The 14,581-nt window shown below is 38.1% G+C and overlaps 1 protein-coding gene across 3 annotated transcripts; it reads right to left on the minus strand.

Annotated features, from left to right (window-relative positions):
* Window positions 1-565: 565 nt before the first annotated feature.
* Window positions 566-13,811, minus strand: atp6v0a1a (ATPase H+ transporting V0 subunit a1a). Of its 3 annotated transcripts, none has more exons than XM_087808795.1 (22): window positions 13,687-13,811; window positions 12,069-12,231; window positions 10,890-10,968; window positions 10,720-10,817; window positions 10,509-10,637; window positions 10,036-10,115; window positions 9,249-9,375; window positions 9,056-9,138; window positions 8,895-8,988; window positions 8,006-8,218; window positions 6,855-7,005; window positions 6,641-6,780; window positions 6,377-6,543; window positions 6,192-6,282; window positions 4,558-4,676; window positions 4,266-4,482; window positions 4,084-4,191; window positions 3,909-4,016; window positions 2,933-2,974; window positions 2,483-2,600; window positions 2,237-2,408; window positions 566-1,331 (listed from the first exon to the last, which is right to left on the minus strand). In XM_087808795.1, exons 2-22 carry the CDS (start codon window positions 12,183-12,185, stop codon window positions 1,238-1,240), a joined length of 2,547 nt encoding a protein of 848 aa, XP_087664921.1. In that variant the 5' UTR covers window positions 12,186-12,231; window positions 13,687-13,811; the 3' UTR covers window positions 566-1,237. The 3 variants fall into 3 exon arrangements, with proteins under 3 accessions (XP_087664921.1, XP_087664922.1, XP_087664923.1); XM_087808796.1 differs by having other exon boundaries at window positions 12,069-12,215; window positions 13,687-13,791; XM_087808797.1 differs by lacking the exon at window positions 2,933-2,974.
* Window positions 13,812-14,581: the final 770 nt, after the last annotated feature.

Here is a 14,581-nt window from a genome sequence, read left to right on the forward strand (position 1 = left end):
TAACAAATAAAGATATATATCTATGACATATAGACAGCTAAAATAGCTAGAAAAGCAAGTCATTTATACTTGTAAAGTACTTTAACAACAAAATAATACAGTTGAAAATGTATCCAAGTATAAAAACTTTAAAAGGCAAAGACAACATAAGAGAAAAGATCAGAAGTCTGACCATGAATAGATCTGAAAGTAAGAACCAGAATTTTAAAATTGATCCTGAAAGAAACTGGTAGCCAATGCGAGTTCTTCTACTAGAGCAGGTCAGAATTCTTGATGCAGTTTTGTATTAACTGCGGGCAAGACAACTCCTTCTTGTTTAGACACGAAAATAAACTATTAAAATAGTCTTAACAAGAAGACACAAACGCATGGATTATAAGCTAAATAGCCAAGATAGCTCGGTTGCTTAGAAGATAACTAGATCACGAGACAGCTAAGCTAGCGTGATAGCTAAACTAGCTTGATAGCGAGGACAACTAGATAGAATACTTTATAGCTAAAACTAGCCCCTAATTGGTATTTTATACATACAGGCTTTCATACCAGTAACATCGCAACTCAAAAGTAGTGTGTCAGAACATTTATTTTTTTCATCATGAGTTCCACCTTCACATAAGAGATGTTGGAAGCAGCCACCAGAGGCCCTCACTGCTGGTCTCATGACGCTCATCACAGTCTTATTTAGACGTGAGTAAGTCAGTCCATCTACAATACACAGTTACAGTGTGCATACTTGTTCAGCATTTTCAGTCAAGATAACATTTTTTTTAAACGTTACGTAAAGGATTATTTCTGCAAGAAGAGTATTATGGATTGATGAAAGCTGATCAATAAATATTCAATCGGTAAAGTCCCTTCAGATCTGTAAGTGTCTGGTATTATGACAATCAAACCTAAAAATTAAAGTGACAAAAACATGGAGTGATTGGTGCAAATACCTCGAAATCTACAAGAACAATCCACATAAATAATATGAAACACGTAAGACACAAAAACAATTGTCAGACATAAGCAATCGATCACTTCCTCTGAGCCCATCCATACACCTCCTCCCTGCCCCGGGGGCCATTTTGATTTAGAAGACACACGAGATGATAAATAAAACAAAGGATTGGTGTTGTTGATTAGATGTTGAAATTTTAACATTTCAAATACAATGGCATTGATTTCAGCTTTAGAGAGAAAGACCTTCAGAATTAAAACAACATATTCACAAAACCACGACACACAGGAGACCTCAGTCATCAAACTTCCCCTCCAGGATGCTTTCAAAGGTGAAGGGGAGGAACTTGAAGCCCTGACCGGTGTAAAACTTGTTTTGGAACTCCACCCTGCAGCGAGAAAGAATGAACACAATTCATCAGAAAAAAATAAAACCCTGTTATAGTTAGTGATCATTTCCAGAAAAAGCTGCACCATGTAACATTTAGCTGTTGTCATCGTTTCATACTTTTGTAATGATAGGTTTCAATTTGAAAAGTCACGTCTCAGTCGTGCAGTAAAACTAAAGGACTCATTGAAGGCTCCAGGACGAGAAAAACAAGAGGGTTTTTTCTCTTTTCTTTGCAAACAAATACTGGGGTTCGAGACCCTTTTGCTCCGGGGAAATTTGCAGTGTTGCAGTTCCATGTTCCAACATTGGGGGGAGCCAAAAACATGAGAGCAACCCTAATTGCCGGAAAGCTTATATAATAAAACAAACAACGTTTTAACTAGTGTTTATACATTTGAACTTCTGTACCGTGCCACAATCTACTACTGTTGTGGTTGTAGTTGAACAGTTATTTTTGCACTTTATGTTCTATTTAAATGTGCATATGTGCAGTGTACTTTTTAAATTTAAAATGTTTAGTATTCCTCCATTTTGCTGCAGTGACAACTATAATTCCCATTTGTGGGACAAATAAAGTAAGATCTTGTCTTTATAATTAGGCCAAAAAATCAATTTGAATGTACCCAAAGTTTATAAACCAAACTAGTTGTAATGCACACATTTGAAAAAGTAAAATGCTTTCTTTATACCATCGACACAGGTTTTAAAATGTATTTATAAACAGTAGTAAGCTATATAATAACAATAAGAATAAAGAAAATAATGAAAATCTAAACTTTGTTAAAAGGGTAACACAATCCCTGTTTAAACTCGTGTTCAGTCCTGGGCTTACTCATTATTGTGTATAACATTTTGATACATGTTGGTGTAACTACACCATCGAGGTCATGTCGTTGGACTCACCAATGCAGACGGAGTGCGTGCAGGAACGCCGAGAGTCCCTCCATGACAAGGAGGATACAAACGGTGAGAATGGCGAAGAAGGAAAACACTATGGCGAGAGTCACAAACCCTCCGATGCCTTTGGCCGACAGTCCGATGTGCATGACCATGGTCCACAGAACCTCAGACAGCTCTGTGGTGGATCAAAAAAAACAAAACAAAAGTGAGGCACCGTCTCCGCCGTGAACTCGTGCTGCGGTCTCTCACCAGCGTGAGCCAGACTGAGCGCCCACAGGCGCAGATACGACGCCGTGTTGGAGATGCAGCCCAGACAATACTCGATTGTGTGGATGGCCTGGTGCACCGCGAAATCTCCGAAGTTGAACTGCGGGACAGAGAGACCCTCGATGCGTGAGTACATGCCAGGTCGTTATTAGAAAACACCAACCCAAGTATGAGGAGCTTCATTATGTGCATGTGTGTAAATCATAACTTGAAGCCAGTGGCAGACGTGCACACCCTCCCCCCCCCGATCAGACACATGTGAGCGAGCCGTTTAATTCAGCGGCCCCTCATGCACATCATCACCGACTCCGAACCTACGGGAGTTCATCACACTCTCTCACAAGTCTCACTCACTCCACACCGACCGTACACCTAAGGCAGACAGAAAGGGAGGAAGCTACGACAGGACATGCAGGCCGACTCCCGTCCTACCTCTTCCTCTTGGGCCTTGGAAGCAGTTGACAAAAGGCAAGTCTTTGTTATTGACAATGCAGGAAGGAGAACAAGGATTATTGGATAGAAAGGTGCAGACAGAAACTGATCAAACTCTTAAAATATAAAAGGGTTACAAGAAACGATAAAAGCGTCAGGATTTCATTGCAGCTCAAATCATCAACAATCATAACAGTCTTTAAAATTTGTTTTTTTTTGTCATGAATCTGGCGAATAAATAGGTATCGATACGATACAGGGAAAACGAAACAATAATAAAAAGGATAAATTTGTAGTATTGTCCGAGTACTTCACTCTGGTGTTGCAGAACTTAAAGACCGCATGACTTTTGACAATGTCGTAACTTCTTTCATTTGTTTTGAAACAAAAATATGTCCAAATATCTCGACTATATCCTCTTGACCTCAGTTATCGCCGTGATCTTGCTGGATTTCATTGTGGAGGATGTAATGACTGCTGCCATCTAGTGGCCAGAAGATTGATTGCAACACAAAAAAAATGGACAAACAAAGGGAATATTTGCTCGTTAATTGTAAATAAATCACTTAAAAATCTAATTACATTATTTATACACAATGTACTAAAATATAAACATTAAAAGAAATACGATTAAAACATGTTTTATATTATTATTCTATCAACATGTTCAAAAGATATAAAGTATGATGGAAAACAAAGTTTAAAAGTGCATCTATATTTTCTTCCACCTTTAAAATGTATAAAAAATGATGCAAATAAAGGCTCCAAAAAGGGATCAAGAGGTCGCCACAACATCACTGCCAGATCACAAAGAAGAAAAAGAACTACATCTTCACTCATTATTGATGCGACAGAGGAGAAGTGGAAACACGCTGGTGTAAGTTTACACGGTTCATCAATAGACGAGAGCGGATCTTGTTTCTGGCGATCGCTCAGAATCATCCCCCCTGCAGGTGCAGACGAGGATGTTCATTACCTCTGCTTCCTCCTCAGAGTGCTGAGAGAGTTGGTCGTGCTGGATGATCTCAGCCTGGTCTTCGGTGGGCCCGTTACCCACCCGGATGCCACCGAAGTTCTGCGTGCCCTTTAGAGCCGAAGCATAATGATGAGTTTCATGTCGAGTCGTCTAACAACGTACGGGATTCACTCACCAGGTTTCTCCTCCACATGTATTCCCTTCGCACCATTATAGTTTTCACCACCAACATGCACGGAACACAGGACAAGGCGAGGATCACCAGGAAGGACTGGAGACCCATCTAAGTAGCGGGAAAACAGAAATGCATTGAAGCGAAAAGGTCGATTGGCATCGAAGCCATTTTATGGGTCTGACCTGTCCACTGTACAGAGGTTTGTTGCTGGGGTCGTTGTAGTTGAAGAGGAACATGTTGATGAAAGCGATGAGGAGACTCGGAGCGTCCTTGGAGGTGCGGGCGTCGTACGCCACCCATTTGTAGAAGATGAGCAGCACCAAGTAGCCAAACAAACTCAGCATGAAGATGATTTCCGGGATGAAGCCGAAGTAAATATTCAACGGTTTCTTAAAATACCTTGAAAAAAAAAAAAAAGAAATCATTATTGACTTGAGTTCACAGGAAACAAAGGAGGAGGCGCTGGAGTCTTACAGGTGATTGAAGAGACTTAAAATGACTCCGAATGTCATGTGAATGACTCCCACGATGACCGACATCTTCATCTTGAAGGAGTTGAGGAAGTTCAGCTTGTTTGTGGCGAGATTCCAGATCTAAAATAAAAGTATTGATTATATTTATTCATTCAAAAATGTGCTCTTTAATGGGCAAACATATTGTATGATACAGATTAAGCCAAGAACAATATATGCCCAGCAGGAGACATTTTATCAGCAATATTAATAAGTAGTGATGTGTTGATGAAGCTTCATGAAGCAGTGTCGTGTTGTTTAGAGGTCAATAGGTGGCGCCATCAGTTTAAAAGTGATGTGATGTTTCATTAAAACAGTTGTTCAAAACAAAGGAAAATAGTGCAGAGACCGCCATCTAGTGGACTAGATAAATAATGACACTGCTTCATGAAGCTTCATCAGACCATCATTATTAATAAGATGAGTTGAACTGTAAACATCTCCCATCTTTCGCCCCAATTATGCACAAAAAATATTAATTTAAATGTTAACTTTAATTTCTCACCCCTTAATTTATTGCTTTAAATATGTATTTAAGTTTCAAAATAGTATTTATAGATACTTCACTTGCCATTAACCATGGAATAGTCTTTTTCTTAATGATTTCAGTTTGTCTTAAAAAAAAAAGAAAAAAGAATTCTTCAAATAAGAATTAAAATGACAATTGCAACATGTTTGACAAACCTCCCTTTGACACAATTCAAGAAACATCTTAAGACATTTTTATTTGTTCAGGCTTTTCCTTGATTTTCTGGAACTCCTGTGTTGTTCTCAGTGTTATCTTGACCTTTAAAGTATATATTTTAATGTGTATTGTTTGTATTGTTTAAGCGCTTTGTGACCCTGGTCTGGAAAAGCGCTCTATAAATACAAATTACTTACTTACTCATGTTCAACATAATAAAGAACAGCTCTGAGGGGGGCACGTGGGTAACAAAGTATCATGACATTCTATTCTATGTTAATCTTTGTATCCTTTGTCTTTCTTTGTCTTTGATCCATGTTCTTTATCTTTAGACTTAGATTGTGTCATCTTGTTCTTTCTTTTTATTGAAACCTTTTTCTTGTTCTTATTTTTATTTTTATCAATTATCATCTGTATTTGCTGTGTTCTAATTGGAAAAACAATTTCCTTAAGGAGACCTCCTGAGGGATCAATAAAGTTCTATCTATCTATCTATCTATCTATCTATCTATCTATCTATCTATCAATCTTTAAAGACCTTAAATTTTGAGTATTAAAGTAGAAAAAAATATGAATATTCTTGTGTTTTTATTAAAGTCTTTAAAGTCTGAAATGTGCTTTATAACAACATGTGACCAATTTTTCCATTTCCCCCTCACATATTTAGATACTTTTGCTTTTTCCTGGCCATGTAAGTTAGTAAGTCATTTAAATTTGTAGAGTTCCTTTCGGAGACCATGATCACAAAGCGCTTAAACAACAGAACAATACACAGTTGAAATACATACAAATTAAAAAGCTTTAAAAGGTCAAGACAACACAGTGAAAAACACAGTAGTCACAAGACAAAAAGCCTGCACAAATAAATGAATGGTTCTCACTAATAGCACATTGAGTTAAAAAGTACTTACCGGGTCAATACCAATTGGATACGGCCCTTTGAAGACTCCATCTACCGCTGGATCCAACTGCAAAACTCGATTGTCAAAAAGCGTTTCAAAACTGAGAAAAAACAGAAGACATGTTAGTTTTCTTTAAAGAAAAGCAGCATTAAATAATATATAGATATATAGATATATAAAGTGATGACACTTACGACCAATTACCACCAACACGTGGGTCAAACATGGGCCTGACACTCCAGCCAGAACCATAAATATTAAGAGACTTGGAGAAGCAGTCGTTGTAAATGATTCCCGTGTAAATGGAAAAGATTCCCATCAGCAAGATAATGTAGCGACCAGCAAACACCATGCTGAACATCTGGCGGAAGAAAAGTCAGCGTAAGTAGATGGTTTATCGCTCAGTGAGAGCCGATGTTCAAATGGAGGTCGTATGGTTTATGGGATGTAATGTATACCTCATTGTCACTCTTCTGAGCCATCAGCCGACTCTCCCTCAACACGAGGTAGAGAGCGGCACAGGTCATGAGAGTCCCGTGGCCCAGGTCGCCAAACATGACGGCGAACAGGAAGGGGAAGGTGATCATGGTGTATGGCGCTGAACGTGTAGAAAGATGACGGCGATGAGCACAGAAATAAGAGCCGTCGATCAAATCCCAACCCGTGACTCACCTGGATTCATCTCACGGTAGCTGCCGATTCCATAAGCGTCCACAATGTTCTGGAACCCTGACGTGAATTTGTTTGTTTTGTTGTACGTCGGAGGAGTTTGCTTGGTCTGCATACGATTTAGGATGGAGGGAACAGTGGAGCCACTTTTCTCCTGCAATGCAAATTATAATCTTCACCAACGCTGGAGATCTTATACATGAATACAAAACAGTCTCGCATTTTGACATAAGGGTGTTGAAATTTAATGTGATGATTTAAACACTGCTTGATTTTGTAAATTGTCAACATTATTTTATCTTATTATAAATGTTGAAAAACATATTAGATATAGTTTAAAATAAGTCAAGTACTTTACTCAAGTAAAAATATATTTTTTATTTGAATATTTATTAAAATTGAGGAGTATGTTTATCTGGTTTAGGGGTCATAAAGAATTCACTTCATCCAAGAAAACATGAAAGTATAAAATAAGCACTTAACATTAACAAAATGGTGCCTAGTTTATTGCATGGGTTATGTTCTGCATTACACAAAATAACAATTACATTTTTCACTGAATTTATAATATAACTTGCAAACTCAACATTGCATAATGCTTTGCCGCCCATCCAACCAATTGCAGCTTTCAATAACTTTTAAAATAGCAACAGATGCAGAATTTAAATACAGTATTGAAGCGACTAATCAGCCTTGGTGCCTCCCATTAAGTTCTGAGGTTGTGTTTAGGGATACCTATACCTGCTTTTTCATGAATCCATCCATCTATCTAAATAAAAGATGATATCAACTGTCAACCAGATGATTTTACTATGGTTACATAATTAAAGGATGTTTTATTTGCAGTGGTTTTCATGTCTTCCAAGTCCAACATAATTTATTAAATAGTTTTAAATATCCAAGAGATTGTTTTATATTAGTTCTGTAAATTGACTCAGCCGCTGACTTGAAAGCTCCTGGAATGACATGTTTTATAGCTTTATACACGTCTCTGGTTAAACAGGATGATTGTGAACAGAGCTGACAGTTGAAAGGGCTGGTTCTGCTACATTCCTGCTCTGGCTCAGTTAACACAGAGACTTTCTGAATATGTTTCACTCAGGTTCTGTGCGAGCTGCCTCGCCTCTTAACGTACAGGAACACAAGTGACTCACCGTTCCTCTGCGCAGGGCGAATTGAATGGAGTCCATGTCCGAGATGGGGCACCACACCTCGGCGATCAGGCACTTCTGAGTGACGTCGATGTTGCACAGGTTCAGGGTGTGGTAGATGGCCTTCATCTTCCTCACTTTGATGAACCACACTCGCACCGTCTTGGCGGCGGCCTGCAGGACCCTCTGTCTGTGGTCCTCGGTCTGGTTCAGCACCTTCAGGGGGGCAAAAAGAAAAATTCCCGTTCTGGTTAAAAGGTTATGACCTTAAAGAATCTAGGGTATATCCATGATGAGTGTTGTAGTTACTGTTCAAACAAGACCCAAATCAATAATTATGAACGCTTTGATCCCTTCTATAAATACCACGTATGGACATGTTGAGACTGGGGATCTGCTCAAAGCCAAACAGGAAAACAAACAATCCAGTTCTATAAGCCTCCGGCAACAAGGTTATGTTTTAACCACATTTATCATGCTGTAAGCCAAAAATGGATTACAACCAGGAAATGGGATGAAGGACAGATACATTCTTAGGAACATCCGGAACCATGAATCACAAATCACTGGAGGATTTGTCCCCTGGTGCACAATGATCCGTTCTACTGCTCTTATCTGCAGTTGTAGTGGGATTAAGTTACTGCGACCCACTGTCACAGCCGCCAATGACATTTCAAAAGCTAAAAAAGGGAAGTTATATTAATGACATTTATAGAGGGCCATTATCTTCCATTAAAATAATTAAAACATTTCTAGTCAAATATATTTTTAAACACTGAAAAGTAAATAGTATGGAAAGCTTTCCTTAAATATCATAACCTGTTAAATGAAGATAAAATACAAGTTTAACTTCAATAGTGATTGAATTAAAGAAGGAGGAAAGTCTGCTTGCCATCTGCAGGTCTTCAATGCGAGCGTTCACGCCTGCAAGCATTTCCTTCCTCTCCTGAGGAGTTTCCGGACATGGATACAATGTTGCTCTGAAGCTGATTAAGAGAAGAATATTAATAGCTGTTGTCTTACAATAGATCCTCTCCTTTGATTTTCAGTTACCCCTCACAAATCTTTTTCACTCGGTTCTTCAGCTGGTCGCCTTGGAAGAAGATGATGAAGACGGACTTGTGGACTTGGTCTCCCTGTAGGAGAACATTTTCAAGCTTGAGACCTTTTTTATTTGAAAGCCGCAGATCCTTTAAAGACAGAATTTTAACGGCCATGTAGCGTGTGCGACGACTTCTGTACACACCGTTGCAGGATCCTCCAGAGAATCTTCAATGTCTGCCTGTCTCAAGAACACATTTCCTCTGCAAACTCTCCACAACATCCGTTCAAATGTGGGAATGCGTTCCCGACCAATGACTCCCGCCACAAACCTAGAACACGTGAGAAAGAACTGTCAGGCCTCAATCAAAAGGTAAAACAAGGAGGAAAGACATTCACACGAAGCTATTCCATTATTATATTCCATTATTTTATTGAATGAAGTTGAACTTTTAGAAACTAAACTCAAAGACACATGAAAATAAAACAACCCTAGAAACCAATTAATTTATGAAGCACTTAAAAACCACACTGGTTGGCTACCAAGTTCTGTACAAGGATGAATAAAACAAAACAGTAAAATCCAATAAATATGTGACAAAATACAGTAAGACAACCAAGAACATACTGTACAAAACCATGAGGTAAGACTAAGGACATAAAATGTCAAAGGGAAATACGATGCACTGCATTCTTGGATAAAAGCCAAAGATAAAAAGCGAGTTTCAAGATTTACTTTTGAGGACAGGGATGAGAAGAAACTGTACTAACAACCTCTAAGCTCTAACCAATTGAAAGCTTTAGTGTAAAGTTTCATGAAAAAAAACAAAAACAAAAAACAACCCGTTTAGCTTGAGGTTAAAAAAAAGCACAGATCTTTGGAACATAACGTGTTTTGTGTCGTTATCCATGAGCAAGACATATAAGCCCAATTGCTTCTGGTGGTTGAGCTTTGTGTGAAGATGAAAGTTATCCATTATGCAAAGACTTACCCAAGTCTCAGAGGAGCCCGGTTCACCTCGTTGGGGTCCAGCGGAGTAGATGACTCCTCCATTAAACTAGGATCTTCCATCTGATGAAAATATTTGCGTTTAATAATCTTCTTAAACATTATCTTCTAAACAATTGTATTGAAATAAGACCATTTAAAAAGGGAATCTTTGTATGAGTATGTATTGTTTCTGTTGACAAAAATCTATCCTCATCAATGTTTTCGATTCCTGCAACTCTTATTGTACATTAAAATAAAAACAATTTAATTCAGTTGTTTTTTCGCACTCAAAACATGAAATCAGAGGCAGAAACTAATACATAATGGATTGTTTTTGTTGAGTCAAAGTGTATTTACTCAGCCCTCAGGTGTCAATATTTGCTATAGATTAGCAAGTTTACCATCAGAAATAAACAAAGTGACAGAAACTACTTTAAGAAATATAAATTGTGACAGTATAAAAACCATTCAGACCTCGTCGAAAAACTGTTGTGTGCGTCGCAGGATATGTTTAAGTTCAGTCAGTTCCAGGAAGTTCTTTTTCAAGGCTTCTTGGTTGGTGTTGATTTCCTTCAGCTCATTCTCGAGTTTCTCAAAAGTCGCCTGCAGGAGAGGGTGGAGCAGAAAATGAGCAGATGACAAAATGTGATAAGAGTTCATGCTTGATATGCTCTGAAACTTTCACCTCCAAGTCGATCATGTCGCGTGGAAACGGGACTTCGGGGTTTTCTCCCGTGTCCATGATCGGAATGTGGGCCTTCTTAATTTCCTTCTCAACAAATCCTGCACATTAAAGTCGTTTTTGTCAAAACCTTTGGCTGGAAATAAAAATAATCAATGGCATTATTCACTTACTGAGTTTGCGATCCATCTCCTCACACCGTCGTACTTCATTTACAAACTTTCGTTGGAAAACGTTCACATCAGGGTTTAACTGGAGAAAAAAAAAACTTATGGTGAAGGAGTTGACACAGATGAAGATATGGTTATGTAAACATGTCAAGTTATTAAAATTTAAATTAATCTAAAAAAAATTCCTTATACAAACATTTACCAAGATGAACATCATGCATCAGGGGCAGCTACAAAATTAAAGAAGAGAAGACATGACAATTGACTAATAATCCTAAGAGACAGAAAAGAGGCTTAAAACACATACAACTTCCAAATTCTACGCCTTTTCACTACTGATATGTCATACTTATCAACAACAAATAGTTTAATATAACCACCCAAAAGAACCAATAAAGCAGTGAGCAATAAAAGCCTTTATAGAACATCTTGAATGTAAGATTGTTTAAGTTTCCAATCTCACAATCTACCTGAGCTACCGTTGTTGTCGACTGGGAGATTGGAATCTACTTCAACTGTGACCTAATAACAAGTTTGATGAAATTTGTATTTCTGTTTACTTCCTTCTTTCTAACCACAGTTGTTGTATCATAAAGAGGAAGTTACATTTTGAGATTCTGTAGTTAACATTTGGGATATTTTTGTAATCAACTGTCATTAATGTAGAAGTTTAATAAAATAGTTCTCAAGTAGCCCTAGACTAGTGTCCGTGTGTATGGTGTGTGTGTGTGGTGTGTGGTGTGTGTGGTGTGTGGCGTGTGTGTGTGTGGTGTGTGTGTGTGGTGTGTGCGTGTGGTGTGTGCGTGTGGTGTGTGCGTGTGCGTGTGCGTGTGCGTGTGCGTGTGCGTGTGGTGTGGTGTGGTGTGGTGTGGTGTGGTGTGGTGTGGTGTGGTGTGGTGTGGTGTGGTGTGGTGTGGTGTGGTGTGTGTGTGTGTGTGTGTGTGTGTGTGTGTGTGTGTGTGTGTGTGTGGTGTGTGCGTCTGGTGTGTGCGTGTGGTGTGTGTGTGTGGTGTGTGCGTGTGTGTGTGTAAGGAAGGGTCAGCTGGAAGCACATGATCACCGTGAAGCAGGAGGCATGCACATTCTCAGCATGGATACGCTCAGATTCATCACAGTGCCCAACAGTATACTGAAAATATTAACCCAGAGGGGAATCTGATGACGGCAAATAACTAAACTTACGTCACGAAATTGCACCATCCCGATCTCCCCCAGTTCGCTGACACAGCAGTACGCAGCCTCTGACTGGAGGAAGAGCTGGGCCAGAGTCATTTCTTCACTTCTAAATAGCTCCCCCATGTTGGTCGAGTGGACGAGTGACCAGCACCCCTGAAAGAACACAAACCTTGAAAATGACAGAAAAGAAATGTAAGTAAGTAAGTGAGTAATTTATATTTGTAGAGCGCTTTTCCAGACCAGGGTCACAAAGTGCACAATCAATACAATACTCCATAAAATATATACTAAAAGGTCAAGACAACACAGAGACAAACTCAGGAATATCAGATTATTAAGGAAAAGCCTGAACAAATAAAAGTGTCTTAAACCGTTTCTTGAAGGAGTCAAATCAAAATGTATAATTTATAACCTAGGAATAACTAGTTAATAGTCTCAAAAAAAGGAAACTCTGAGGATAAGTTTAATGAACACACACAAAGTTGCATAGAGCAAGTTTGTTTACTATTAAAACCCATTTATAAACAATAAGCCAGTAATCTCTCCATAATTAGATATATTGAATAAACAAAGCAAATTCGTTTTTTATTGGATATAATAGCTCTGCTACCCACTTGTCTGACGACTTTATTCATTTTGATTAAATACAGTTTAAGGATAATTCAATTTTAGCGCTTATTCTCTCGTTTGTGATTCCCAGCATTGGCAGAGTGGATTTATCAAATTTGATCGCTTCAAACACATGTTTTACTTGAGGTTATTTTACCTCAATTTACAAGTAAATAATTAGAGGAATAGAGGAATTGAAGATCTCTCTCTGCTGTCAAAGTATAGCTTCACACCCTAGTGGCACTAGCGTAGTAAACCATTATCACTTATGTGTAAACACAGGCTTGTAGTTGTGAAAAGATAAAAGATAATCAATAGTAAGGTCTCGTAATAATGTTAGAAGTATTCCATCCAAAAATACAAACTTTACAAGTGGACCAAAGGTGCAGCAGTTTAAAGTTTGTGTAAAAGCAAGATTTCTCAGACCTACTGTAGACTTCACAGGCTTATCCAAAGGATTATAAAGCATCATGTGACCTGTAGCTCGAAGAAACCCTCAATAATCCAAGAACACACACGATCGAAGTCACACTTTACTGACTGCTGCACACAACAAAAACTGGATTTTTCCTAATCTACAAACAAACTTTGTAAACATTCACTTCTAATCTCATACTTTTAACAAACACTACTTAACATTTATCCGGCCTTTGGCAAAGTCGACACCTGTCAACAGCTACTTATTACTGGCAATTAAAACAAAAACAATTTAATATTAATAGTAATTGAATATTTTGGAAGTTAAAACAAGGGGTTGCTTGGCATCCAGGTGAATACTGGAGAACGAATACACCTCGAGACAGTTGATCGCCATTACTTATAGTTGCCTTAACTTGATCTTCAATCGACTAGTAATGTCTTGTTATGGCGGCGTTTATATCCACTTATTCGCTGAAGCTAATAAGATAGCTTAGCGCACCTGTTGATACCATATTAGGGGGCGAATAATGGCAGATTAAAGCACTTTAAACATATCGACAGTTCACTAAAAACACCAAAGAACTTTGTTACTTACTAGTCTTGATGCTACCGGTGGATATTGATGTCTTTATCCGCGGTTCTTTTTTTGTCTTTCGCAGCTTGTTTGACTGCCGCGAGTGAAGCAGCTTCACGACTTCATCAGCTCTGCCAGGGCGGAAGTGTGACCGTGGATCACGTGACGACTGCCAGTTCCCGGTATCCAATGGGCTTCGAGTTCTGATTGACACGAAACAAGAAAGTTCTCGGGTTCGAGTCCCGTCAGAGTGGAGAAGAATTCCATCCGTTTCCATGAAGAACATGCGAGTCTGATACTTTTTAGCTCTTGTTTAAAAAAAGGTTAATTATTTCCAATCATAGGATTTTTCGCGATTTTTTTGTAAAATTCTAAACACTTGTTGAATTAGAAACGTCCGGAACCTTACTGTTGAGTAACGTTTTTAATATTAAATATTTATCCTATTTTAAACATCTGTATTTTTGTGGTAATAACGTGTGAATTATTTTATTTGTCGTGGTAATGTCTTTTATTTTGTACTCATTTGTTGTATTTTATTTTATTAATATATTTTTTATTACATTCCTCATTATTATATATATATTATTATTTCATTTTTATATTCTGTTACGTCACCTCAACAAATGTATGTGTCGTAACACTGGCCATAAAAGTTTTGATAAAAGATTCGGACGTGTTTTCTGTCGTTTGCCGCCCTCTAAAGGCCGAATAGAGTAAAACAACCTGTTGAAACATTTTAGGGGAGAATTTTATCTATCAATTCAATTTCAATCATTTAACTTTTCGCTAACAATAATGGACGGGGAAAAAAATGTAAATCATTTGTGCCTCCATTCTAATAATGGTCTTTCTATTCTCTACTTTTTTAAATATTATTTTCAAGACTAACAATACAGATTTGTAATTCTTTGTC

This window comes from Callionymus lyra, chromosome 15 (genome assembly GCF_982586985.1).
Source record: "Callionymus lyra chromosome 15, fCalLyr1.hap1.1, whole genome shotgun sequence".
Classification (NCBI taxonomy): domain Eukaryota; kingdom Metazoa; phylum Chordata; class Actinopteri; order Syngnathiformes; family Callionymidae; genus Callionymus; species Callionymus lyra.

Excerpts from the sequence above, each read along its gene's own strand:
- atp6v0a1a (XM_087808795.1), bottom strand. The coding sequence starts at position 12,185 with ATGGGGGAGCTATTTAGAAGTGAAGAAATGACTCTGGCCCAGCTCTTC. Across the intron at positions 9,376-10,035 it reads CGGGCTCCTCTGAGACTTGG|GTTTGTGGCGGGAGTCATTG; the intron begins GTAAGTCTTTGC and ends CACGTGTTCTAG. Across the intron at positions 6,283-6,376 it reads CGTGTTGGTGGTAATTGGTC|TTTTGAAACGCTTTTTGACA; the intron begins GTAAGTGTCATC and ends GTTTTTTCTCAG.